Source organism: Bufo bufo, chromosome 1 (genome assembly GCF_905171765.1).
Source record: "Bufo bufo chromosome 1, aBufBuf1.1, whole genome shotgun sequence".
Lineage (NCBI taxonomy): Eukaryota > Metazoa > Chordata > Amphibia > Anura > Bufonidae > Bufo > Bufo bufo.
In genome coordinates this window covers 375,139,312-375,166,861 of record NC_053389.1, presented here as the reverse complement: position 1 = coordinate 375,166,861, position 27,550 = coordinate 375,139,312, and the positions used below count along the sequence as shown (strand labels likewise).

The following is a 27,550-nucleotide window of genomic DNA, read 5'->3' as shown; positions in this document are numbered from 1 at the left end:
TGTGTACTATGTAGCAGAGCTGTATGTGTAACCTCCATGTAGCAGAGCTGTGTACTGTGTAGCAGGCTGTATGTGTAACCTGCATGTAGCACTGCTGTGTACTGTGTAGCAGAGCTGTATATGTAACCTGCATGTAGCAGAGCTGTGTACTGTGTAGCAGAGCTGTATGTGTAACCTGCATGTAGCAGAGCTGTGTACTGTGTAGCAGAGCTGTATGTGTAACCTGCATGTAGCAGAGCTGTGTACTGTGTAGCAGGCTGTATGTGTAACCTGCATGTAGCAGTGCTGTGTACTGTCTAGCAGAGCTGTATATGTAACCTGCATGTAGCAGAGCTGTGTACTGTGTAGCAGAGCTGTATGTGTAACCTGCATGTAGCAGTGCTGTGTACTGTGTAGCAGAGCTGTATGTGTAACCTGCATGTAGAGAGCTGTATGTGTAACCTGCATGTAGCAGAGCTGTGTACTGTGTAGCAGAGCTGTATGTGTAACCTGCATGTAGCAGTGCTGTGTACTGTGTAGCAGAGCTGTATGTGTAAACTGCATGTAGCACTGCTGTGTACTGTGTAGCAGAGCTGTATATGTAACCTGCATGTAGCAGAGCTGTGTACTGTGTAGCAGAGCTGTATGTGTAACCTGCATGTAGCAGAGCTGTGTGCTGTGTAGCAGAGCTGTATGTGTAACCTGCATGTAGCAGTGCTGTGTACTGTGTGGCAGAGCTGTTTGGGTAACCTGCATGTAGCAGAGCTGTGTACTGTGTAGCAGAGCTGTATGTGTAACCTGCATGTAGCAGTGCTGTGTACTGTGTAGCAGAGCTGTATGTGTAACCTGCATGTAGCAGAGCTGTGTACTGTGTAGCAGAGCTGTATGTGTAACCTGCATGTAGCAGAGCTGTGTACTGTGTAGCAGAGCTGTATGTGTAACCTGCATGTAGCAGTGCTGTGTAATGTGTAACAGAGCTCTATGTGTAACCTGCATGTAGCAGAGCTGTGTACTGTGTAGCAGAGCTGTATGTGTAACCTGCATGTAGCAGTGCTGTGTACTGTGTAGCAGAGCTGTATGTGTAACCTGCATGTAGCAGAGCTGTGTACTGTGTAGCAGAGCTGTATGTGTAACCTGCATGTAGCAGAGCTATGTACTGTGTAGCAGAGCTGTATGTGTAACCTGCATGTAGCAGTGCTGTGTACTGTGTAGCAGAGCTGTATGTTTAACTTGCATGTAGCAGAGCTGTGTACTGCGTAGCAGAGCTGTATGTGTAACCTGCATGTAGCAGTGCTGTGTACTGTTACAGTGATGTATGTGCAACCTGCATGCAGCAGAGCTGTGTACTGTGTATATAGAGCAGTGTGTGTATCCGCATGTAGCAGAGCTGTGTACTGTGTTACAGAGATGTGTGTGTAACCAGGGAACTATAAAAAAGTGTAAAGAAAAACAACATAAAAATTCAGATCACCCCCCTTTTCCCAAAATGAAAATAAAAGAACTAAAAAAATACACATCATGGGTGTCGCAATGTGTAAAAACACCCATTATATAAAAATATATTCCCCATACGGCAAACAGCAAAACAGAAAAAAAGAGTCCAAATGTCCGATTCGCCATTTTTAGTCGCTTCATTTGCTACAAAAGTTTAAATAAAAGTGATCAAAAAGTCTTAAGCACCCCAGAATGGTATCAGTGAAAAGTTCAGATTGCCCCGCAAAAAATGTACACATAATTACAAAAAAGTTATAGGGGACAAAAAAAGAAATCAGATTCTCGAAATCTCCTGTCACTCCGAGTTACTCAGAATTGGTAGCCCTAATTAATAAATACATGCAACACGAATGCATATATGCCGTTTCACACAAAACTAGATCACAAGTGTTAGGCCTCTTGCACATGAATGTTGTTGGTCCATTCCGTGCATTGGGGACAGCAATTTGCAGTCCCCAATGCACGGGCAACATGCGTGCAGCGGCCGGGACAGATCCAGACCCATTCAACTTGAATGGGTCTGTGAACATGTTCTACTTTTTTGCTGTGCGGAGGCATGGCCAGAAACACCACGAAAGCACTCTGTAGTGCTTCTGTGGGGATCCGATCCGTGTTTCTGTTCCGTTCAAGTGAATGGGTCCACATCACGGATGCTGGATGCACACGGCTGGTGCCCTGTGTATTGCGGAACCGCCGTATGTGGTCCACAATACAGGCACACAGCGGCCATGTGCAAGAGGCATTACAAAGATGGGATTTATATCACACAGCTACTTACAGTTGTGCTGATAAATTTACATACCCTTGCAGAATTTATTATTTCTTAAAGGGGTATTCTCATCTTCCCTTTTCATACCTACCTTCCTTGAGCGCGACGTTCACTTCCTGGATTCTTCTCCCGGCCAGGCCGCGCTTGCGCAGAAGGCTGAAGATTTTCCATTGTGACTTATTCATGGCCTGTATAGTACAGAGTCGGCGTGCGCGTTCGCGGCTCTGTACTATACCGGCCAGGAAGAAGTCATCATGGCGCATGCGCGGCGGCATGCGCGTTCAGGACATTGCGCTGCCCGGCCGGGAGAGAATCATCAGTCTTCTGCCCAAGCGCGGCCCGGCGGGATTCGACAGGAGAGGTAGCCGTAACCAGGGGAGACCAAAGACAACATCAGGTAAGAGGGGACTTATTTTCTAAAAAAGGGTGGGAATTGGGTAATAAAATGTATTTAGAAAAATGATCACTGTCAAATCATTAACAGATTTAACAGTGATCATTAAGATGAGAATACCCCTTTAACCATTGTTCAGAGAATATGAATGATAACACGGACACTTTTCTCTCGCTCATGGTTAGTGGTCGGCTGAAGCAATTTATGTCAAGCAACTGTGTTTACTCTTTATAAATCATAATCACAACACAAACTCCCCAAATTACCCTGATCAGAAGTTTACACACCACAGTTCTTAATACCATGTATTGCCCCCTTTAACATCAATGACAGCTTGAAGTCTTTTGTGGTAGTTGTGGATGAGGCTCTTTATTTTCTCAGATGGTAAAACCGCCCATTCTTCCTGTTGAAAAAAAAAAGCAATTCCACCACAGTTTTACTGGATTTTTATTTACGACATTCGATGTGCGATAAAACGGACTGGTTACTTTTATTCTACAGGTCAGATCGAATCCGGCGATACCTTATATGTATAGTTTTTCTTGCGTTTTAATAGTGATAAAAAATTATTTTTTTTAAATATGATTTCTTTATTTGTCGCCATATTTTAACCCCTATAATAACTTTTTTATAATTATGTGTACGGAGCTGGGTGGGGGCTAATTTTTTGCGGGGCAATCTGCACTTTTCACTGATACCATTCTGGGGTGTTTAAGACTTTTTGATCACTTTTTATTTACATTTTTGTAGCAAAGGAAGCGACCAAAAACGGCGAATCGGACATTTGGACTCTTTTTTTTTTCTTTCTGTTTTTCTGTTTTTACACATTGCGACACCCATGATGTGTTTTTTTTAGTTCTTTTATTTTCATTTTTGGAAAAGGGGGGTGATTTGAATTTTTATGGTTTACTTTTACACTTTTTTATAGTTCCCAGGTTACACACATCTCTGTAACACAGTACACAGCTCTGCTACATGCGGTTACACACACTGCTCTATATACACAGTACACAGCTCTGCTATATGCAGGTTACACATACAGCTCTGCTACACAGTACACAGCTCTGCTACATGCAGGTTACACATACAGCTCTGCTACATGCAGGTTACACATACAGCTCTGCTACACAGTACACAGCTCTGCTACATGCAGGTTACACATACAGCTCTGATACACAGTACACAGCTCTGCTTCATGCAGGTTACACATACAGCTCTGCTACACAGTACACAGCACTGCTACATGCAGGTTACACACACATCTCTAGTACAGAGCTCTATTTGATGGCTACAGTTCTGTACACTCTACCAGCTGCTGTGCACATCTGACCCCTCCCACACACGTGACTCGTCACATGGTCATGACGTCATCACAGGTCCTTTGCCTCTCTAGCAGCTCCGTCAGGTGTGTATTAGGGCGTATTTTGAGTTAGGGAGGACGGAGTTTTGGATGAGGGAGGACGGAGTTTTGGATGATGTCTGACGAAGTTTTGGATGAGGGAGGATGGAGTTTTGGCTGATGTCTGAGGGAGGACGGCGTTTTGGCTGATGTCTGAGGGAGGGCAGAGTTTTGGATGAGGGAGGACGGAGTTTTGGCTGATGTCTGAGGTCTGATGGAGTTTTTGATGAGGGAGGATGGAGTTTTGTCTGATGTCTGAGGGAGGACAGAGTTTTGGATGAGGGAGGATGGAGTTTTGGATGAGGGGAGACGGAGTTTTGGTTGAGGTCTGATGGAGTTTTGGATGAGGGAGGACGGAGTTTTGGCTGATGTATAAGGTCTGATGGAGTTTTGGATGAGGGAGGATGGAGTTTTGGATGAGGGAGGACGGAGTTTTGGCTGATGTCTGGGGGAGGACAGTGTTTTGGATGAGGGAGGACTGAGTTTTGGATGAGGGGTGACGGAGTTTTGTCTGAGGTCTGATGGAGTTTTGGATGAGGGAGGACAGAGTTTTGGCTGATGTCTGAGGGAGGACAGAGTTTTGGATGAGGGATGACGGAATTTTTGGATGAAGGAGGACTGAGTTTTGGATGAGGGATGACGGAGTTTTGTCTAAAGGTCTGATGGAGTTTTGGATGAGGGAGGATGGAGTTTTGTCTGAGGTCTGATGGAGTTTTGGATGAGGGAGGACAGAGTTTTGTCTAAAGTCTGAGGTAGGAGGGAGTTTTGCCTGACTGAGGATGGAGTTGTGGATGATGTCTGACGATGTCCTAATATGTATGCCGTATACGTGAAATGGGGCCCTGGGGGAAAAACAATAAGGGGCCCCCCCATGACACTTGATGACTTTAACAGAAGAAACTGTATATTGTGGTGCACGGTGTATGCTATATGGTATAAAATAAACATATTTCACATGAAAACTTACAATTACTTGGCTTGACCCTTGGGGATCTCGGACGCCACTTCCACACTTTGGCCGGGGGCTCGGCGGAGCTGATGTGTTTTATCCAAATGAGAAAGATTTCATAATAAGGATTTGGAGAAGGGGCAGAGGGATAGCAGAGCAGAGGGAGGCTGGTGCTGCTACTAGGGGGCTCATACCATGGGGGAGTAATAAAGCCCATCATAATGCCCCCCCAGTAGAAATAATTCTCCTTATAATGTGACAGTGCAAAAAATACCCCCTTGTAATGCCCCCAGTTGAGCTAATGTCCCCATAGTGCCCCCATAATGTGCCAGTATAAAATACCCCTATATAGTGCCCCCAGTAAATTCCCCCATAGTGATCCTCTCCCCCCTCTCTCCTAGTGCACCATATAATGTACCAGTATAAAATGCCCCCTATATAGTGCCCCAGTAGATGCCCTCAGTGTCCCCCATAATTTGTAAGTATAAAATACCCCTTCTCAGTGCCCACGTAGATGACCCCATAGTACTCCTCTCCCACCTTCCCCATAGTACTCACCATAATGTGTCCCAGTATAAAATGCCCCTATACAAAGCCCCCATATAAAATAACCGTTCTTTGTGGCCTCAGTAGATTCCCCTATAGTTCCCACCAATAATGTGCCAGTAAGAAGTGCCCCCAATGTGCCAGTAATAAGTGCCCCATAGATGTCCCCCAATAATGTGCCAGTAGCCAGAGCCCCCCCACCATCATGTGCCCGTAGCCAGAGCCCCCCTATATCATGTGCCAGTAGCCAGGGCCCCCCTATATCATGTGCCAGTAGCCAGAGCCCCCTCTATATCATGTGCCAGTAGCCAGAGCCCCCCCTTATATCATGTGCCAGTAGCCAGAGCCCACCCTATATCTTGTGCCAGTAGCCAGAGCCCACCCTATATCATGTGCCAGTAGCCAGAGCCCACCCTATATCATGTGCCAGTAGCCAGAGCCCACCCTATATCATGTGCCAGTAGCCAGAGCCCACCCTATATCATGTGCCAGTAGCCAGAGCCCCCCCTATATCATGTGCCAGGAGCCAGAGCCCCCCTTATCATGTGCCAGCAGCCTGAGCCCCCCCCATCAACATGTGCCAGTAGCCATAGGCCCCCCTATAATGTGCCTGTAGCCATAGGGCCCCCCTATCATGTCCCAGTAGACATAGCCCCCCCCCCCCATCATGTGCCAGTAGCCACCAGTATTGACAATAAAAAACAAAAAAACACTTATACTTACCTCCTTGGCAGCGATGTGATGCAGGCCTCTTCCAGCCTGTATCCCGCGCTGTACGGCTCAGGGCTCAGGTGGCGCGATGACGTCTGCGCCGGCCTCTGATAGGCTGCCGGCCTAGTGCCTGCAGCCTATCAGAGGAAGGGGAAGGGACACACCTCTCCCTCCCCCGCCCTGCTGCACAGCCATCTGTATCGCTGTCCTGAGGACGGCGATACAGATGACTGGAGATGAGCGCTTCCACAATGGAAGCGCTCATCTCCGGCCCCTTGCCTCTATGGAAGCGCCGGCCCTGACTGTCACAACAGCAGCGGTCGGCGGCTCAGGTCATTCCGGGACACTGCATTGTCCCGGAATGAGGGTGACCGGGACCCGAGACAGACTTTCCAAATACGGGACTGTCCCGGGCGATCCGGGACACGTGGTCACCCTACTATAAAGGATGTTTAAAGGATTCAATAAACAGACTTACGTTATATCAATCAGCCATACCATTACAATCACCTACCTAATACTGTGTAGGTCTTCCTCTTGCTGCCAAACAGCTCTGAATAGTCAAGGCATAGTCTCTCTATGTATTCCCTATCCACAAGATAGGGGGTCAGCATTTGATCACTGGGGATCCAACCTCTGGGATCTGTAGCAGTCATGAGAATTGGGGTCCGCAAGTGCTGCCGAACTGTCCCATGAGAATGGAGTGGTGGTGCGCATGTGCGTCCTCCGCTCCATTCACGTCTCTGGGACTGCTATGTGCACTGTACCCAGCAGTTACATAGAAGTGAATGTAGCAGAGAACGAACATGCGTACGACCTGTCCATTCTCATGGGGCAGTTCAGTGGGACTTCTATCCTTATGCTAATGAGGCATTACGTTTCCCAGAGGGGCGTTGTTTTCATTCAAAAGTGCCCAGGAACACCTCCATTAAGTGCTCAGGCCCTACAGAGCCCAAGCACACCTCTCCTCTGCTAATACACTACACCCTTAGCAGCGCTATGCCACCCCCCCACGCTACATCACTAGCAGCCATAACCCCGTCCACCCTTTCCCTTCAGTATCACCAACAGGCGCAGTGCCGAACACTGCCTGCGCTCTTCCAGTTCAACGGAGAACATCAGCCTCAACTCTTTCACAGGGCATGCACCGAAAACATCACTGGGCTTGGCGCATGCTCAGATGAACTGGAAGAGCGCAGGTCGCATTCGACAGTGCACCTGTCGGCAATGCTGAAAAGAAAGGGTGGGCAAGGTTATCAGCTGCTGGTGACGTAGCGGGAGGGTGGCAACATCGCTGCTGGGGACGTAGTGTAAGAGTGGAGGAGAGGCATGCTTGAGCTCTGTAGGGGGGTGGGCTTGGGCACTCAATGTGGGCCGTTCCTGGGCACCTTTGAATGAAAATAACGCCACTTAATGTCTCATTTGCAATGGATAAGAGTGAATTTTATGAAGACATAAGGTGAGCTCCAAGGAAAAAGAAAAACATTTGGAAAGAAGGCATGAAGAAGGTATGAAGGACATACTTTTGGTTTAATATTGATTATCTAGGTGTCAAATTCCTTTTAGATTTGTAAGTGCAAGGTGGGGCCTCCATGGATTCTTGTTTTTCCAGAACATCAAACAGATGCACAGTTGGATTGGATTGATTCCATGTTACTTGTACCACTCTAGCCAATGACTGGCTTCAGCAGTGATGTGGTCACAAGCAGCATGGCTGAAGCCAGTCTTTGGCCATTGGTCAATGTGACCATGACCGCCAGCATCTGAAAATGTCTGAACTATTAAAATACAAAAGTATTTATCCCATAAGATGGAAGGTCGAAAATGGCAGATTTGCAGCTTTTTTTTTTTATCAATTCACCTCCCAAAAATAGGAATAAAAAAGTGATCAAAATATCATACGCAGATCAAAATGGTATTAATGAAAAATACAATATTGAGCCCTCACATAGCTCTGTGCACATAAATATAAAGAAAAAGTTCATGGGTTCAGAATATGGGGATGGAAAGAATTTTTTTTTTTACGTTTTTCATTTATTTCAGTAATGCAACTTAAAAGGTGAAACTAACATGAGATAGACTCATTACATGCAAAGCGAGAAATTTCAGGCCTTTAATTGTTATAATTTGGATGATTATGGCTTACAGCATATGAAACCCCAAAGTCACAATCTCAGGTATTCTTTGCTCAGGGGGTATGGATTAATTAGTTGACTAGAGTGTGACACTTTGAGCCTAGAATATTAAACCTTTTCACAAAATTCTAATTTTAAGCAGCATTAATGCAATTCCTTTTAATTTGCATTACTGAAATGAATGGACTTTTGCACGATATTCAAATTTTTTGAGTTTCACCTGTATATAAATCTGGTTTCACTGTGATCAAACTGACCTGCAGAATGAAATTAACATGTCATTTTTACTGCATAAGAAACTCCGCTGTAAGGGTACTTTCACACTTGCGGCAGGACGGATCCGACAGGCTGTTCACCATGTCGGATCCGTCCTTCTGCTATTTCGCCGTGCCACCGGACCGCCGCTCCGTCCCCATTGACTATAATGGGCACGGGGGCGGAGCTCCGGCACAGCACGGCGGTGCACGGCGAAAGCCGCTGGACTAAAAAGTCAGACATGCAGGACTTTTAGTCCGGCGGCCTTTCGCCGTGCACCGCCATGCTGCGCCGGAGCTACGCCCCCATCCCATTATAGTCAATGGGGACGGAGCGGTGGTCCGGCGGCACGGCAAAATAGCGGAAGGACGGATCCGACATGGTGAACAGCCTGTCGGATCCGTCCTGCCGCAAGTGTGAAAGTAGACTAAACACAAAACCCATAAAACAATGTTGAAAATACATTGCATTCAATATTAAAATGTGGCATTAGAAAGTACAACTTGTAAAAAACAATTTTTACCAGTATTACTAATAATGTATTCCTGTATTTACCACATAGACATCACTGAAGCTGCCTGCAGTCACTGTGTCACCTATGTGTTCACTTGAGTAATTGCGTGTCATTTGCAGGACATGTGGGCGCTCCACTACCCTGTAACTTTATTAAACTAGTCGATGTGGAGGAGATGAATTATTTTGCTGCAAAAGGAGAAGGGGAGGTATGTATTATGCAGTATACAAAATGTTCTAATCACCAAACCATTCCTTATTACCATGTATTGAAGAATGTATATACTGGTAAATCAAATTTCCAACTTGTACTATTTTCAGCATTTAATACTTGGAAGTTTTTGCAGTATTCTGATTCGAAACTTTATGTCTATGTATGTATAAAATGGTTCATTTATAAAGTATAACTAATAGAAGAATAGTAAAAAGGGCCATTTATTGTATAGTGCAGTGAAATATAACTTTTGCAGGGGAAAGCACAGGGAGCATAAGAAGATGGGAGTGGTGGATGGTGAAGGTACCTCAAGGTGGCAATTGTCCTGCTCTAGTGCTCCCCTGTGCCATGCAGTGGTACCTTTACAGTATTTCCTAGCACCCTGTGATTTGGATGCTCAACTATCTGAATGATAGTAGTAATAATGCGGCTAGTACAAGAATTCAACCACATTAAATACTTTAACCACACATTTGACTACGGCATCTAAGGAGTGAAATGTATGCGATCAGCCGAAACCCGGTGGCTATGGCGCCTGCTTCACCTGCAAGTGGGTGCCATGTTTAAAGATGTGACTTCCGCTGTACATATAGGTTGTGAAGGGGTCAATCCTGCTAGAAGTTTACAAATAAATTACCAGCAGTCTGCAGTAAAGGTACTGCTGGGTGTTAGCAGTAGTGGGCGTGTCTGACTCTGCCCAATCCAGGATGCTAGTGGTAGATTATGCAGGGACACCACCCAAATGATAAGACCCAACTGTATCTTTATTGATGGCAATTCATTTATAAACTTCTAGTAGAAATAACAAAGGAATGGTACAACATAGAGGCATAAGAACAGACTTGTCTGGAGAAGTGACAAGTCCTCTTTAATGTGGGAGAATACTCGTAAAAAAACATTCTAATTGAAAAAGCCAGTTGGTTGACTAGTGAAATGTCTTCAAGAAAAAATACAATTTCAGTTGTTCAGACTAATTACTACAGCTATACCATGACCTGGATCATGGTACAGACCTCCAGCTCTTGTAAAACTACAGCTCCCACCATGCCCTGCTGTAGGCTGATAGCTGTAGGCAGACTCAGCATGCTGGGAGTTGTAGTTTTGCAACAGCTGGATAGCTGCAGGTTGGCCATCCCTGACCTGGATGAATGAGAACTTCACAGACATCTGAATGATATTCTTGGTCTTCACTCAGTCTGGTATTTATCTGAAGTTCCTCTCTGGGCCCTAAAAATCTGACTGTAAATCCTCAGGCTCCTTCAGGCTGTTCTCATTAGCTCCTCAGGAAAGAGCCAAGCACAATGGTCTGGACTTAAAGGGGTTGTCTCGGTTCAGAGCTAAACCCGGACATATCTCTATCTTCACCCCTGAAGTGCCTGTCACCGCCAGCTATGTGAGAAGATCTGGCAGACATTCTTCTCTACCTGTTGTAAGATGTTCTTTGTTTTGGTTTCACTTTCTCATCTCCTTTCCTGCTCCCAGCTGTCACCTATTTGCACTGATTGTCTCCCTTTATATTCCCTCCCATACTGCTTCACTTTGCGGTTTATACTTCTTCTTGGATTGATGTCATGCCCTGCTCTGACTATGTGCGGAGGTCGGCCAGAATAGCAGCACGTGTTTAGTTTTTGTTTTGTTTTGGAGTCGTGCTGGACCCGCCTCCCATCAGGTGCACTGGGTGGGGTCATTGGTTTAAATATCACTCTAGTCCAGTGCTCTGAGCGGGTTATAGAAATCAGTCTGGCCTTGGAAGCAAGGAAGGAAGGTTGTCTGTTCCAGCTCAGAAAAGATAAGTGTGGTTTCAGTTTTTGTTGATTGCTGTCTAGGTTGTGTTTGTGTCATCTTTCCCATCTAGGTTCTGTGCGAGCAGGCTGTTCCTTTTCCCCTTTTCACCATCTCAGGGAATCTAGGGTGTTTTACCCCGGCACGAGGACACATCATTCCTACCTTCAAGGTCTGAATGTGGGCTGAGCAGTGCAGGGAGAGAGGTCAGGGTTTAGCTAGGAGGTGACCCTTCCCCTGCTTCTTGCCTAGAGCCTGGTTGTTGGTTTATCTGTGTGTCTGAATTCCCCGTCCGCCGTGACAATTGAGTTCTCTGCTGGAGGCTGCTTCTCCTGATTCCTCAGATAAGTCTGTTTCCTTTATTTGTGGTTCCTTGCTGGCTTGATTGTAGGTGACCCTGACTCCGTCCGTATTAAGTGCAGGGAGCCGGTGGTCGTGTCCCCTCACTATTATAGGGTTTTCAGGTGTCACATAGTATAAGGTACGAGGGCATGCAATCGTCTACCATTAAGACCTTTACATGGGCATAGCAGTCAGGGAGAGCTCTAGGGGTTTTATAGGGCTCACCCATATGCTCCTTAGTTTTGGATCAAGCCAGTCGGATGTTTATTTATAAGTTCCAGCTTTCTGCAACACCATCCGTGACATTATAAACCGCCATAACCGTCTTAAGCATGGTATTCACAAACGGGGATTCGGTATATGATGTAATTGTAGGCGAAACCTTGGGAACTAGTGATCACCAGTCAGTGTGGTTTAATATAAGAACTGTGAAAGAGTACCACCACACAAAAACAAAAGTTTTAGATTTTAGAAAAACAGACTTTTCAAAAATGAAATTAGTCATAAATGAGTCCTTATCAGACTGGGACGGATTACATGGAGTCCAGGAGAAATGGGACTACTTAAAAGGTGCATTATTGAAGGCAACAGAAAATTGCATTAGACTTGTCAGTAAAAGCAAAAAAAGGAGGAGACCACTTTGGTACTCAGCAGAAGTGGCCCAAATCATTAAAAATAAAAAGCTAGCATTTTGTAATTATAAAAAAACCCAGAGCAATGAAGATAAGGAAATCTACAAGATTAGGCAGAGAGAGGCCAAGCAAGTTCTAAGAACTTCTAAAGCGCAGGCAGAAGAAAAACTAGCTCAGTCTATGAAAAAAGGGGATAAGACATTCTTCAGATATATAAATGAAAAAAGGAAATTAAAACAAGGAATAACTAAATTAAAAACAAAGGACGGAAGGTATGTAGAAGAGAATAAAAGGGCTAGCCGACTGCCTTAATGAATACTTCTGTTCAGTTTTTACAAAAGAAAAAGGAGAAGGACCTCCACTAGAAAGAATGACTAATAAATCGTTTGATGCATGTATCTTTACAGAGGAAGATGTTCTAAGTTTGCTGTCTAAGGTGAAGACAAATAAGTCACAGGGGCCTGATGAGATACACCCAAAATTATTAAAAGAGCTTAGTGGTGAGCTGGCAAAACCGTTAACAGATTTATTTAACCAATCATTAGTAACAGGAGTCGTCCCGGAAGATTGGAAATTGGCTAATGTCGTGCCCATTCACAAGAAAGGTAGTAGGGAGGAATCGAGCAACTATAGACCAGTGAGTCTGACATCAATAGTAGGCAAATTAATGGAAACCCTATTAAAGGATAGGATTGTGGAACATCTAAAATCCCATGGATTGCAAGATGAAAAACAACATGGGTTTACTTCAGGGAGATCATGTCAAACAAATCTTATAGATTTTTTTGACTGGGTGAATAAAATAATAGACGGTGGAGGTGCAGTAGACATCGCATATCTAGATTTTAGTAAGGCTTTTGACACTGTCCAACATAGAAGACTTATCAATAAACTGCAGTCATTGAGCATGGACTCCCATATTGTTGAGTGGATTAGGCAGTGGCTGAGTGACAGACAACAGAGGGTGGTAGTCAATGGAGAACATTCAAAACAAGGTCATGTTACCAGTGGGGTTCCACAGGGATCTGTACTGGGACCGATTTTGTTTAATATCTTCATAAGTGATATTGCAAAAAGCCTCGCTGGTAAGGTTTGTCTTTTTGCTGATGACACAAAGATAGGTAACAGGGTTGATGTTCCTGGAGGGAAACGCCAAATGGAAAAGGATTTAGGAAAACTAGAAGAATGGTCAGAACTCTGGAAACTGAAATTTAATGTGGATAAGTGCAAGATAATGCACCTGGGGCGTAAAAACCCAAGGGCAGAATATAGAATATTTGACACAGTCCTGACCTCAGTATCTGAGGAAAGGGATTTAGGAGTAATTATTTCAGAAGACTTAAAGGTGGGAAGACAATGTAATAGAGCAGCACGAAATGCCAGCAGAATGCTTGGATGTATAGGGAGAGGTATAAGCAGTAGAAAGAGTGAAGTGCTTATGCCGCTGTACAGAACACTGGTGAGACCTCACTTGGAGTATTGTGCGCAGTACTGGAGGCCATATCTCCAGCAGGATATAGATACTCTAGAGAGAGTTCAGAGAAGAGCTACTAAACTAGTACATGGATTGCAGGATAAAACTTACCAGGAAAGGTTAAAGGACCTTAATATGTATAGCTTGGAAGAAAGAAGAGACAGAGGGGATATGATAGAAACTTTTAAATACATAAAGGGAAACAACTCGGTAAAGGAAGAGGGCATATTTAAAAGAAGAAAAACTACCACAAGAGGACACAGTTTTAAATTAGAGGGGCAAAGGTTTAAAAGTAATATCAGGAAGTATTACTTTACTGAGAGAGTAGTGGATGCATGGAATAGCCTTCCTGCAGAAGTGGTAGCTGCAAATACAGTGAAGGGGTTTAAGCATGCATGGGATAGGCACAAGGCCATCCTTCATATAAGATAGGGCCGGGGGCTATCCATAGTATTCAGTATATTGGGCAGACTAGATGGGCCAAATGGTTCTTATCTGCCGACACATTCTATGTTTCTATGTTTCTATGATCCGGTATGGTTTCCAGGTATGCACTTTAGAAAAGGATATACCTGTTTTTGCTATCGATTCCGCTCCACTTTCTCAAAGATCGTTAAAGGGCATAGTTCACAATATCCGTTTGACTGTGGGTGACGCTCATGTTGAGGATATGTCTTAAGCGAGTTACCTACTCCTCTAGTGTTGGGCCTACCCTGGCTCACTAAACATAACCCCACCATTGATTGGCAAGCAAGGCAAATAAATGGTTGGAGTGAGTTTTGCAGAGAGAATTGCCTCACGGCGTCTCTTTCAGAGATTTCTACCAAGACTGTGCCATCTTTTCTCTCAGAATTTTCGGATGTGTTTTCCGAGAGTGGTGTCCAGGAGTTGCCCCCGCACCGGGAGTACGACTGCCCTATTAATCTCATCCCAGGCGCCAAACTGCCAAAATCACGTTTATACAATCTCTCCCAACCTGAAAGAGTCGCTATGCGTACTTATATCTCTGAGAGCCTGAGAAAGGGACACATCCGACCCTCGAAGTCACCTGTTGCCGCTGTTTTTTTTTTTTGTTATCGGCAACCTGTCACCGGGATTTTGTGTATAGAGCTGAGGACATGGGTTGCTAGATGGCCGCTAGCACATCCGCAATACCCAGTCCCCATAGCTCTGTGTGCTTTTATTGTGTAAAAAAAAACGATTTGATACGTATGCAAATTAACCTGAGATGAGTCCTGTCCATCACTCATCTCAAAGACAGGACTCATCTCAGGTTAATTTGCATATGGATCAAATCGGATTTTTTACACAATAAAAGCACACAGAGCTATGAGGACTGGGTATTGCGGATGTGCTAGCGGCCATCTAGCAACCCATGTCCTCAGCTCTATACAAAAAATCCCGGTGACAGGTTCCCTTTAAGAAAAAAGATGGTTCTTTAAGACCTGGTCTGGATTTCAGGGAGCTGAACCGTATCACGGTTCATGACCCATATCTGCTTCCTCTGATCCCGGACCTGTTTAACCAGATTGTTGGGGCTAAGGTTTTTTCTAAGTTGGATTTAAGAAGGGCATACAACCTAGTCAGGGTCAGGGAAGGGGACGAATGGAAGACGGCCTTCAATACCCCTGATGGTCATTTTGAGAATTTGGTTATGCCCTTTGGTTTGATGAATGCTCCGGCCGTCTTCCAACATTTTGTGAACAGCATTTTTCATCATTTAATGGGGAAATTTGTACTGGTGTATCTGGATGACATTTAGATTTTTTCTCCTGATTTCAAGACTCATCGGGACCACCTACGTCAGGTCTTGCTGATTCTGCGGGATAATAAATTGTACAGTCGTGGCCAAAGTTTTCAGAATGACACAAATATTAGTTTTCACAAAGTTTGCTGCTAAACTGCTTTTTAGATCTTTGTTTCAGTTGTTTCTATGATGTAGTGAAATATAATTACACGCACTTCATACGTTTCAAAGGATTTTATCGACAATTACATGACATTTATGCAAAGAGTCAGTATTTGCAGTGTTGGCCCTTCTTTTTCAGGACCTCTGCAATTCGACTGGGCATGCTCTCAATCAACTTCTGGGCCAATTCCTGACTGATAGCAACCCATTCTTTCATAATCACTTCTTGGAGTTTGTCAGAATTAGTGGTTTTTTGTTTGTCCACCCGCCTCTTGAGGATTGACCACAAGTTCTCAATGGGATTAAGATCTGGGGAGTTTCCAGGCCATGGACCCAAAATGTCAACGTTTTGGTCCCCGAGCCACTTAGTTATCACTTTTGCCTTATGGCACGGTGCTCCATCGTGCTGGAAAATGCATTGTTCTTCACCAAACTGTTGTTGGATTGTTGGAAGAAGTTGCTGTTGGAGGGTGTTTTGGTACCATTCTTTATTCATGGCTGTGTTTTTGGGCAAAATTGTGAGTGAGCCCACTCCCTTGGATGAGAAGCAACCCCACACATGAATGGTCTCAGGATGCTTTACTGTTGGCATGACACAGGACTGATGGTAGCACTCACCTTTTCTTCTCCGGACAAGCCTTTTTCCAGATGCCCCAAACAATCGGAAAGAGGCTTCATCGGAGAATATGACTTTGCCCCAGTCCTCAGCAGTCCATTCACCATACTTTCTGCAGAAGATCAATCTGTCCCTGATGTTTTTTTATGGAGAGAAGTGGCTTCTTTGCTGCCCTTCTTGACACCAGGACATCTTCCAAAAGTCTTCGCCTCACTGTGCGTGCAGATGCGCTCACACCTGCCTACTGCCATTCCTGAGCAAGCTCTGCACTGGCGGCACTCCGATCCCACAGCTGAATCCTCTTTAGGAGACGATCCTGGTGCTTGCTGGACTTTCTTGGACCGCCTGAAGCCTTCTTAACAAGAATTGAACCTCTTTCCTTGAAGTTCTTGATGATCGTATAAATTGTTGATTGAGGTGCAATCTTAGTAGCCACAATATCCTTGCCTGTGAAGCCATTTTTATGCAACACAATGATGGCTGCATGCGTTTCTTTGCAGGTCACCATGGTTAACAATGGAAGAACAATGATTTCAAGCATCACCCTCTTTTTAACCACTTCCCATCTGGGCCCTTTGCCCCCTTCCTGACCAGGCCAAATTTTGCAAAACGGACATATCTCACTTTATGTGGTAATAACTTTGGAACGCCTTTATTTATCCAAGTCATTCAGAGATTGTTTTCTCGTGACACATTGTACTTCATGATAGTCATAAATTTGAGTCAAAATATTTCACCTTTATTTATGAAAAAATCCCAAATTTACCCAAAAATTTAAAAAAATCGCAATTTTCTAAATTTCAATTTCTCTGCTTTTAAAACAGAAAGTGATACCTTATAAAATATTTATTATTTAACATTCCCCTTATGTCTACTTTATGTTAGCATCATTTTGGAAATGTCATTTTATTTTTTTAGGACGTTAGAAGGCTTAGAAGTTTAGAAGCAATTCTTCAAATTTTTAAGAAAATTGCCAAAACCCACTTTATAAGGACCAGTTCAGGTCTGAAGTCACTTTGTGGGGCCTACATAGTGGATACCCCCATAAATGACCCCATTGTAGAAACTACACCCCTCAAGGTATTCAAAACCGATTTTACAAACTTTGTTAACCCTTTAGGCGTTCCACAAGAATTAAAGGAAAATGGAGATCAAATTTTTACATTTCACTTTTTTGGCAGATTTTCCATTTTAATCAATTTTTTTCTCTAACACATCGATGGTTAACAGCCAAACAAAACTCAATATTTATTACCCAGATTCTGCGGTTTACAGAAACACCCCACATGTGGTCGTAAACTGCTGTATGGGCACACGGCAGGGCGCAGAAGGAAAGGAACTCCACATGGTTTTTAGATGCCATGTCCCATTTGAAGCCCCCTGATGCACCCTTACAGTAGAAACTCCCAAGAAGTGACCCCATTTTGGAAACTAGGGGATAAGGTGCCAGTTTTATTAGTACTATTTTTGGGTACATATGATTTTTTGATCATTCAATATAACACTTTATGGGGCAAGGTGACCAAAAAATTGGTTGTTTTAGCACAGTTTCTATTTATTTATTTTTACAGCGTTCACCTTAGGGGTTCAGTCAAGTGACATTTTTATAGAGCAGATTGTTACGGACGTGGCGATACCTAATATGTATACTTTTTCTCATTTATTAAAGTTTTACACAATAATAGCATTTTTGAAACCAAAAAATTATGTTTTAATGTGTCCATGTTCTGAGAGCTATAGTTTTTTTATTTTTTGAGAGATTTTCTTATGTAGGGGCTCATTTTTTGCGGGATGAGGTGACTGTTTTATTGGTACCATTTTGTGGGACATACGCGTTTTTGATCACTTGGTGTTGCACCTTTTGTGATGCAAGGTGACAAAAATTGCTTGTTTTGACACAGTTTTTTTTTTTTTTTTTTTTACGGTGTTCACCCGAGGGGTTAGCTCATGTGATATTTTTATAGAGCTGGTTTTTACGGACGCGGCAATACCTAATATGTATACTTTTTTTTATTTGTTTCACTTTAACACAATAATAGCATTTTTGAAACCAAAAAAATGATGTTTTAGTGTCTCCATGTTCTAAGAGCTATAGTTTTTTTATTTTTTGAGAGATTTTCTTATGTAGGGGCTCATTTTTTGCGGGATGAGGTGACGGTTTTATTGGTACCATTTTGTGGGACATACGCGTTTTTGATCACTTGGTGTTGCACCTTTTGTGATGCAAGGTGACAAAAATTGCTTGTTTTGACACAGTTTTTTTATTTATTTTTTACGGTGTTCATCCGAGGGGTTAGGTCATGTGATATTTTTATAGAGCTGGTTTTTACGGACGCGGCAATACTAAATATGTCTATTTTACTTTATTTTTTCTATTTTTAATTTTTTTTTTTATTCCTAACTTGGGAACTTTTTTTTTTTTTACATGTGAAACTTTATTTTATTTGATTTTTTCAACCCTTTATTTTTTTTTACACTTTTCGTCCCCCATAAGGTCATACAAGACCTCTGGGGGACATTTGCTTCACTTTTTCTTTTTTTTTTCACAGTTGATTTCTCCTGTAACTGGGGCTGAGATAGTAGCCCCAGTTACAGGACAAATGCACCCCTATAGAGGCTGTACAGCAGCAATCCAGCGCTGTACAGCCTCAGAGCAGGGCTGATCGAGGTCTCTGAGAGACCTCACACAGCTCCTGCACTCTCCGGTCCCGGCGGTCAAAAGACCGCCGGGCCGGAACAGGAAGCGCACAGCGCTTCCTGCTCTGCAGACACAGCGCTCGGTAAGCGCTGTGTCTGCAGCGATCGTGAAGGCAGGGACACCTGGGCACTGTCCCTGCCTTGTCTTAGGGTTGCCCTGCTGTCACTGACATCGGGCAACCTGATCAGCAGCTGCACGATTAGCGTGCAGCTGCTATTTCTGACAGGACGTTTTAAAACGTGCTGTCAGAAATAGACGTCCAACCATAGGACGTTTATATCCTATGGGCGGACGTGAGGCGGTTAACATGTCAAGTCTGCCATTTTAACCCAATCAGCCTGACATAATGATCTCCAGCCTTGTGCTCGTCAACATTCTCACCTGAGTTAACAAGACGATTACTGAAATGATCTCAGCAGATCCTTTAATGACAGCAATGAAATGCAGTGGAAAGTTTTTTTTGGGATTAAGTTAATTTTCATGGCAAAGAAGGACTATGCAATTCATCTGATCACTCTTCATAACATTCTGGAGTATATGCAAATTGCTATTATAAAAACTTAAGCAGCAACTTTTTCCTACACCCATGACGGCACCCCATGCGACCAGGGACCTCCCATCCGGGACAGGAAACCTGAGAAGATAAAAGGTTCACACCCCCACCAAGCACCAGTTCAGGTTTCCTGTCCTCCGGATAGGAAGTTCCTTGGAATACTCTTAAAGAATGGTTCTCACCTGCAGCTGGGGGGAAGCCCAGGTTTTTTATCCGGTAGGTGGCCTCCCCCAGGCGGCTGAAGGCTCTCAGGGGCCGCTGCCTATAGTCTGCCTTTCCCCCGCATTCCGGCGCCGATCCCGAGGGAGCCGCTGTGGCCGTGTTCAGGCGGCTTCCCTCATGCTGTTCGGCGTCTGTGCCCTGCTTCCTGTCGGCGTCAGGGAGGCGTCTGCGCATGCACACGCTACCGATGCAGGGGGGCGGGGCTTAACACTGAAGTAGGGAAGAGCGCCGGAATAGCCTAGGCGCGTCTCTTAAAATATAAATGTGGCTTCGGGGGGAATCCAGCCAGCTGATGTAGCACACAGTACTGTGCTGAAGAGGCTCTTTTTCCAGAAAAATGTCTGAGCCAGTAGATGGACGCGCCGAACCCCTGGAACCCTCGAGCGCTGCCAGTCCGGTACCAGTCCTGAGGAGTGGGGACAAAAGATCAGTGGTGAGGTGGATCTTTTTTTTTATTAATGGGGTGTTGTTTGTTTGGTTGTTGTAGGTGGCAAAGACCCCCAAAAAAGCGGCTTCAAAGACGAAACATAAGGAGTGTGCGGGATGCAAAGTGGCCCTGGCATCCTCCTATTCTAAACTGTTTTGCACGCCGTGCATTGATAAATTGGTGGCGGAAGAATTTCAGAGTCTCTCCAAGAATATGAGGTCCTTAATAAGATCTAAGGTCAAGGCCTCCTTAAGGTCTTTAAATAAAAGCCGCCATAGGTCACCAGAGAAATCCCCAGAAGTTAGGGATTCTGATTTAGACCTCTCCGACATGGAGGAAAAAGAAGCGGGTCAGTTATTTTCTGACGACGCTACATCGTCAGAAAATGAGGAAGCAGGGAGCCCCTTTTTTTCACCTGAGGACACCCAAAACCTTCTTAAAGCAGTCAGAGCGACAATGGAGCTAGAGGATGTGAAACAGGCAAAGTCAACAGCAGATCTAGCTTTTCAGGGTTTAGGCCCCAGGAAGCATAGGGTTTTTACCATTCACGAAAACGTACAAGCATTAATTAGAAAGGAATGGAAAAATCCTGATAGGAAATTTTTTTATTCCAAATTCAGTTAAAAGCAAATATCCCTTTGATGAGAAAGTAGCAGCTATTTGGGACAAGGCCCCTACAGTAGACGCCCCGGTAGCAAAGATCGCCAAGAAGTCTGCTCTACCGTTTGATGACTTAGGTAGTCTATCTGACCCTTTAGACAAAAAGTCTGATTTTTATTTAAAGAAGGCGTGGGAATTGTCCTCTACCAGCCCGAGACCTGCTGTCGCTGCATCATGGGTTTCAAGATCACTGCATATGTGGCTGGAACAGTTAGAACAGCATCTCAGGGGAAAAAAGCCAAGAGAAGAAGTTTTGGCCTCCCTTCCTACCTTTTTTAACGCCGCCGACTTTTTAGCAGATGCCTCCACAGATGTGATTAGGTTTTCAGCCAGATCATCCGCCATGACCAATGCAGCGAGGAGAGCGATCTGGCTGAAATCCTGGAAAGCAGATCAGGGCTCGAAGGCCAGACTGTGCTCCATCCCTTGTGAGGGTGACAGGCTTTTTGGGTCATCTCTTGAGGGCATACTTGAAAAAGCCTCAGACAAAAAGAAGGGCTTTCCGGTTTCTCAACGCCCCCCCTTTTTTCATAGATACCAGAATAAAAAACAAAGGGGTAGACAGTATGACAGAAGGGAAAAAGATAGATTCCCTAAAAAATCCAGCGGCTTCCTTTTTAAGCCCCAGGACCAAAGGCCCAAGGAAGTGATTGCGGAGGTGGCTTCCTTTCTAAGATTGTCAGGGGTTCCATTGCTGCCATATCTAGACGACTTCCTGTTTATTTCCCAGACCAAAGAAAAGTTAATCCAGAACATCGGTGTTTCCTGCTCCCTGTTGAAAAACCTGGGCTGGAAAATAAATTGGAAAAAGTCTTGCCTGTCACCATCTCAGACTTGTGTGTTTTTAGGCATCCTGTTAGATTCCCGGGTAGAAAAAACTTTCCTCCCGTCCACCAAGATAATCTCCATCAGGGAACATGTCTAGGATCTTTTCAGGTCTTACCTCTGCTCGATCAGAAGGGCGATGGCGGTACTGGGCCACCTGACAGCAACAATTCTGGCAGTCCCATATGCGCAGGCCCATACGAGGAAGCTTCAGTCATGTATCCTGCGCCAATGGGACGGCTGCAAACAGTCGTTAGACCAGTCTTTCCATTTATCCGCGGAAGCGAGGATGTCTCTTCTTTGGTGGACAGTGCCAGAGAATCTTTCAGCAGGGGTGCCCTGGTCCTTTCGGGATCCGATACTAATAACTACAGATGCCAGCCCATGGGGGTGGGGGGCTCACTCGGAAAACAAAGGCTGGCAAGGGAGGTGGGATTTGAACACCAGGAAAGCCACTTCAAACTTCAAAGAACTAAAGGCAGTGGAAATGGCGTTAAAAGCGATAGTTCCGGATATATCCCACAAGAAAGTAATTCTATACTCGGACAACTCAACAACAGTAGCATACGTCAACCATCAAGGTGGAACAAGGGTACCTTCTCTGGCAATACTCTGTCACCAGATTTTCCAGTTAGCAGAACAGAAACATCTATCCCTGTCGGCAGTTCACATAAAAGGGAAGGAGAATGTAGTGGCCAAATTTTCTGAGCCGCGTCCAGCTAAGACAGGGAGATTGGTGTCTAAACCCAGAGGTATTCTCCCAGTTAACTCAGAAATTTGGCCTCCCCACAGTGGACCTGTTTGCCTCCAGGAAGAACAAGAAAGTGGAAAGATTCTTCTCCCTAAATCGTTTGGACAATCCAACAGCCCTAGACGGATTGGCACAGGACTGGTCTCAGGAGGAGGGTTATGCCTTCCCTCCTTTTTCCCTAATTCCGCAGGTCCTGAAGAAAGTCCAGAGGGAGAAAGCGATAATTACCCTAGTTGCCCCAGTGTGGCCGAAAAGGTCCTGGTACTCCTGCCTCTTAGACTTAGCGATAGCCCCTCCATGGATTCTGCCTCCCCGGGAGGATCTATTGCAGGGCTGGCCAACCTGCGGCTCTCCAGCTGTTGCAAAACTACAACTCCCAGCATGCCCAGTCTGCCTACAACTATCAGCCTGCAGCAGGGAATAGTGGGAGTTGTAGTTTTACAACAGCTGGAGAGCCACAGGTTGGCCAGCCCTGATCTATTGCATCAAGTCCCAATAATGCATCCCAATCCAAAAATTTTGCACCTGGCAGTGTGGAGACTGAAAGGGGGATTTGGTTAGGTCGGGGTCTGTCCCAATCAGTAGTGACCACCATTCTGGGAAGTAGGAAAGCTACTACAGCTAGGAAATATAATAAGATCTGGGAGGTATTCTCCTCCTTCTTAGAAGTCAATCCTGACCCCTTCTCTCCTCCAAACGTCTCAAGAGTCCTAGACTTTCTTTAAGCTGGTCTCGATAAAGGGCTTAAGGCTTCCACCCTGAGGGTGCATGTGGCAGCTTTGGGTTACTTTTTCGATACACAGCTGGCCCTTCATCCTTGGGTTAAGAGGTTTCTTTCAGCGGCCTCCAGGATCCACCCTTCGATAAGACCTTTGTCCCCTCCTTGGGATTTAAACACGGTCTTGACGGCCCTGTCGCAGAAACCTTTTGAACCTCTGTCAGAAATCCCCATAGATATGCTCTCCTTTAAAATGTCCTTTTTATTGGCCATTACTTCAGCTAGAAGGATTTCAGAGATTCAAGCCTTCTCGGCTTTTCCACCGTATACCCAGATCTTAGATGACAGTTATTATTAGGCCTCTCCCGTACTTCCAGCCAAAAATGGTTACGGGCTTCCACAGAAACAAGATGTTATTCTTCCATCTTTCTTCACAAATCCTTCCAATAATTTAGAAAGGGAGTATCATTGCCTGGACGTCAAAAGATGTCTGTTAGCTTATTTTGGAGTCTACCTCGGCCTGGAGGTTGGACTAAAACCTCCTTATTCAGTTTTGGGGTAGAAATAAGAGGCGGAAAGTGTCCACGGCAGTCATTGCTAGATGGGTCAAAAGGGCCATTTCCGAAGCCTACCTAGCACAGGGTCTCTCGCCCCCTTCGGGATTTGGAGCTCACTCCACCCATGCGGTGGCTACGTCCTGGGCTGAGAAGGCGGATGCCTCTCTGGCTCAAATTTGTAGAGCAGCAACGTGGAGTTCTCCACACACGTTCTTGAAGCATTATAGGCTCCAACTTCGCGCAGATACCGCCTTTGGTAGGAAGGTGCTTCAGGCGGTGGTCCCTCCCTAAATTCCTTATTAATAGTCTATCTCGCATGGGGTGCCGTCATGGGTGAAGGGAAAACAATATTGCTTAGCGGTAATTGGTTTTCTTGATACCCATTACGGCACCCCCAAAATTTTCCCTTCCCCCCAAAAAAAAAAAAAAGATTTATAGGTATTATAGTTACCCTAATAGGTTTAATATGGAGTAGCCTGCTACTACTCAACAGGATTCTTAGGGAAGCTCCCTAATGAGCAGTATCGTTCAGAAGAGCTATAATGTACCGTATTGGATCTCTCTCTCTCTCTCTTTTCTTATGTGTGTTCACCTCCGGAGTACTGTTTATTACTATCATTGGTGCTTGGTGGGGGTGTGAACCTTTTATCTTCACAGGTTTCCTGTCCCGGATGGGAGGTCCCTGGTTGCATGGGGTGCTATCATTGGTATCAAGAAAACCAATTACCAGTAAGCAATATTGTTTTCCAATTTCCAATATTTATGTAATTCTCAAAACTTTTGGCCACGACTGTACGTTAAACTGGAAAAATGTGTGTTTGCGGCTCCGGAGATTCAATTTCTTGGTTTTCTTCTCTCCGCTTCTGGTTTTCGCATGGACCTTGAGAAGGTCTGCGCTGTGCTTGATTGGGAGCTTCCTGAGAATCAGAAGGCGCTGATGCGGTTTTTGGGTTTTGCCAATTATTACAGAAAGTACATTTTGAATTATTCCTCTGTTGTTAAGCCACTCACTGATATAACTAAAAAGGGGGTAGATTTTTCTTCGTGGTCGGTAGATGCGCTTAAAGCCTTTTCTAGTATCAAAGAGAGTTTTGCTTCCGCTCCCATTTTGGTACAACCTGATGTCTCTCTACCTTTTATTGTTGAGGTGGACGCTTCTGAGGTGGGTGTGGGTGCGGTCTTGTCTCAGGGTCCCTCTTCTGCCAAATGGCGACCGTGTGCCTTTTTCTCAAGAAAAGTCTCCTCTGCAGAGAGAAATTACGATGTGGGAGATAGGGAGTTGTTGGCCATCAAATTAGCTTTTGAGGAATGGCGCCATTGGTTAGATCGAGCCAGACAACCTATTACCGTGTTATAAGAATCTGGCCTACTTGGAATCAGCCAAGTGCCTTAACCCGAGACAGGCCAGATGGTCTTTGTTCTTTTCTAGGTTTAATTTTGTTGTTACGTTCCGCACTGGGGTTAAAAATGTGAAGGCAAATGCCCTGTCACGTTGCTTTCCGGGAGGGGGAAACTTTGAAGACCTGGGTCCCATTTTGGCTGAAGGGGTGGTTGTCTCTGCTCTTTATCCTGATTTGGAGGCAGAGGTTCAGGAAGGCCAGGCAGAGGCTCCTGATCTTTGTCCCCCTGGGAGGTTGTTTGTGCCTCTCGCTTTATGACACAAGGTTTTTAAGGAGCACCACGATACTGTCCTTGCTGGGCACCCGGGGAGCAGAGCCACAGTAGATCTCATTGCTCGGAGATTCTGGTGGCCGGCTCTTCGTAAGACGATTGAGGGTTTTGTGGCAGCCTGCGAGACCTGCGCTCGTGCCAAGGTCCCTCATTCACGGCCATCGGGTTCTCTCCTCTCGTTACCCATTCCTTCCTGTCCTTGGACGCATCTGTCAATGGACTTCATTACGGACCTGCCTTGTTCCTCAGGGAAGACTGTGATTCTAATAGTAGTGGACCGTTTTATCAAAATGGCGCATTTCATTCCCTTTCCTGGGTTACCCAATTCTAAGACGCTGGCGCAAGCGTTTGTTGATCACATTGTTAAATTGCATGGCATTCCTTCAGACATCGTTTCTGATAGGGGCACGCAATTTGTTTCCAGATTCTGGAAGGCCTTCTGTTCTCGCTTGGGGGTTCGGTTGTCGTTCTCTTCTGCTTTTCACCTGCAGTCGAATGGTCAGACCGAACGCGTCAATCAGAATCTGGAGACATATCTGCGCTGTTTTGTGGCGGAGAATCAGGAGGATTGTTGTTCTTTTTTGTCCCTTGCTGAGTTTGCTTTAAATAACCGTCGCCAGGAGTCCTCTGATAAGTCACCATTTTTTGGTGCATATGGGTTTCATCCGCAGTTTGGGACATTCTCTGGAGAGGGGTCTTCTGGTTTACCTGATGAGGAGAGATTTTCCTCATCTTTGTCATTTATTTGGCAAAAGATTCAGGGTAATCTGAATAGGATGAGTGAGAGATATAAGCGTGTGGCGGATAAGAGACGTGTGCCTGGTTCGGACCTGAATGTGGGGGATCTGGTGTGGTTGTCTACAAAGAATATCAAACTGAAGGTTCCCTCCTGGAAGTTGGGTCCTAGGTTTATTGGGCCTTACAAGATCTTGTCCGTCATCAATCCCGTTGCCTTCCGTCTTGATCTTCCTCAGACTTGGAAGATCCATAATGTTTTTCACAGGTCCCTATTAAAACCTTATGTCCAACCCACTGTACCCTCCTCTTTGCCTGCTCCTCCGATTGTTGTTGATGGTAATTTTGAATTTCAGGTCTCTAGGATTGAAGATTCTCGCATTATCCGCGGTTCTCTCCAGTATCTCGTTCATTGGGAGGTTTATGGTCCTAAGGAGAGGATGTGGGTCCCACTGTTGGACATTAAGACCACTCGTCTCATCAGGGCTTTCCATAGGTCTCATCCTGAGAAGGTGGGCTCTGAGTGTCCGGAGTCCACCCGTAGAGGGAGTGGTACTGTCACCGCCAGCTCTGTGAGAAGATCTGGCAGACGTTCTTCTCTACCTGTTGTATGATGTTCTTTGTTTTGGTTTCACTTTCTCATCTCCTTTCCTGCTCCCAGCTGTCACCTATTTGCACTGATTGTCTCCCTTTATGTTCCCCCACATACTGCCTCACTTTGCGGTTTATACTTCTTCTTGTATTGTGTTCTCTGCTGGAGGCTGCTTCTCCTGATTCCTCAGATTAGTCTGTTTCCTTTATTTGTGGTTCCTTGCTGGCTTGATTGTAGGTGACCCTGACTCTGTCCGTATTAAGTGCAGGGAGCCGGTGGTCATGTCCCCTCACTATTATAGGGTTTTCAGGTGTCACATAGTATGAGGTACGAGGGCATGCAATCGTCTACCATTAAGACCTGTGCATGGGCATAGCAGTCAGGGAGAGCTCTAGGGGTTTTATAGGTCTCACCCATATGCTCCTTAGTTTGGGATCAAGCCAGTCAGATGTTTATTTATAAGTTCCAGCTTTCTGCAACATTATCCATGACAGTGCCCCTGACATGAGTACCGGAGTATTTCATCCTTCTATGCTCTTCTTTGCCCTGTGCTGAATTTGGCAGGATAAAGATATTTTGGGAGATCTGGGGACGTTCCAGAGTCTCCATGGGGAAAGCTAGGCGGAGGCTTCCGCCTAACAGTGATCCCAGTGATGTCACCAGTACTAATAGGCGGGCTTTAGTGCTGCCCTAGCCTGTAAAAAGGCTAGGGCAGTGCTAAGGCCTGCCCATCACAGCCAGTGACGTCACCGGGAATAAAAAAGCCCCCATCAGATGCTGATGTCAGGGGGCCAGAGGGTTGAAAATGGGTATATGTCCAGGTTCAGCTCTGAACCCGCACAACCCCTTTAACCCTTTGGTTCAGCCAGAAGATATATAACATTCCTATAACATCATGTTATACCTAACCATACATTAGATAACATAAAATTTGCAAAACCCAATTGTTAGCAGTGGCCTTCAGGTCACTTCGATAGATTTACTTAATATTAGACTGAAAGCTTTCTGATTCTGATGGTTCTCATTTC

The 27,550-nt window shown here is 45.0% G+C and overlaps 1 protein-coding gene across 7 annotated transcripts in view; it reads left to right on the top strand.

The window, feature by feature from the left end:
• ACSL6 (acyl-CoA synthetase long chain family member 6) overlaps window positions 1-27,550 on the top strand; it is a 658,958-nt gene that overhangs the window by 576,958 nt on the left and 54,450 nt on the right. For all 7 annotated transcript variants that reach the window (XM_040405103.1, XM_040405087.1, XM_040405095.1 and 4 more), the window contains one exon: window positions 9,265-9,353. In XM_040405103.1, the coding sequence (XP_040261037.1) occupies window positions 9,265-9,353 (89 nt within the window). The remainder of the gene's footprint in view (window positions 1-9,264; window positions 9,354-27,550) is intronic.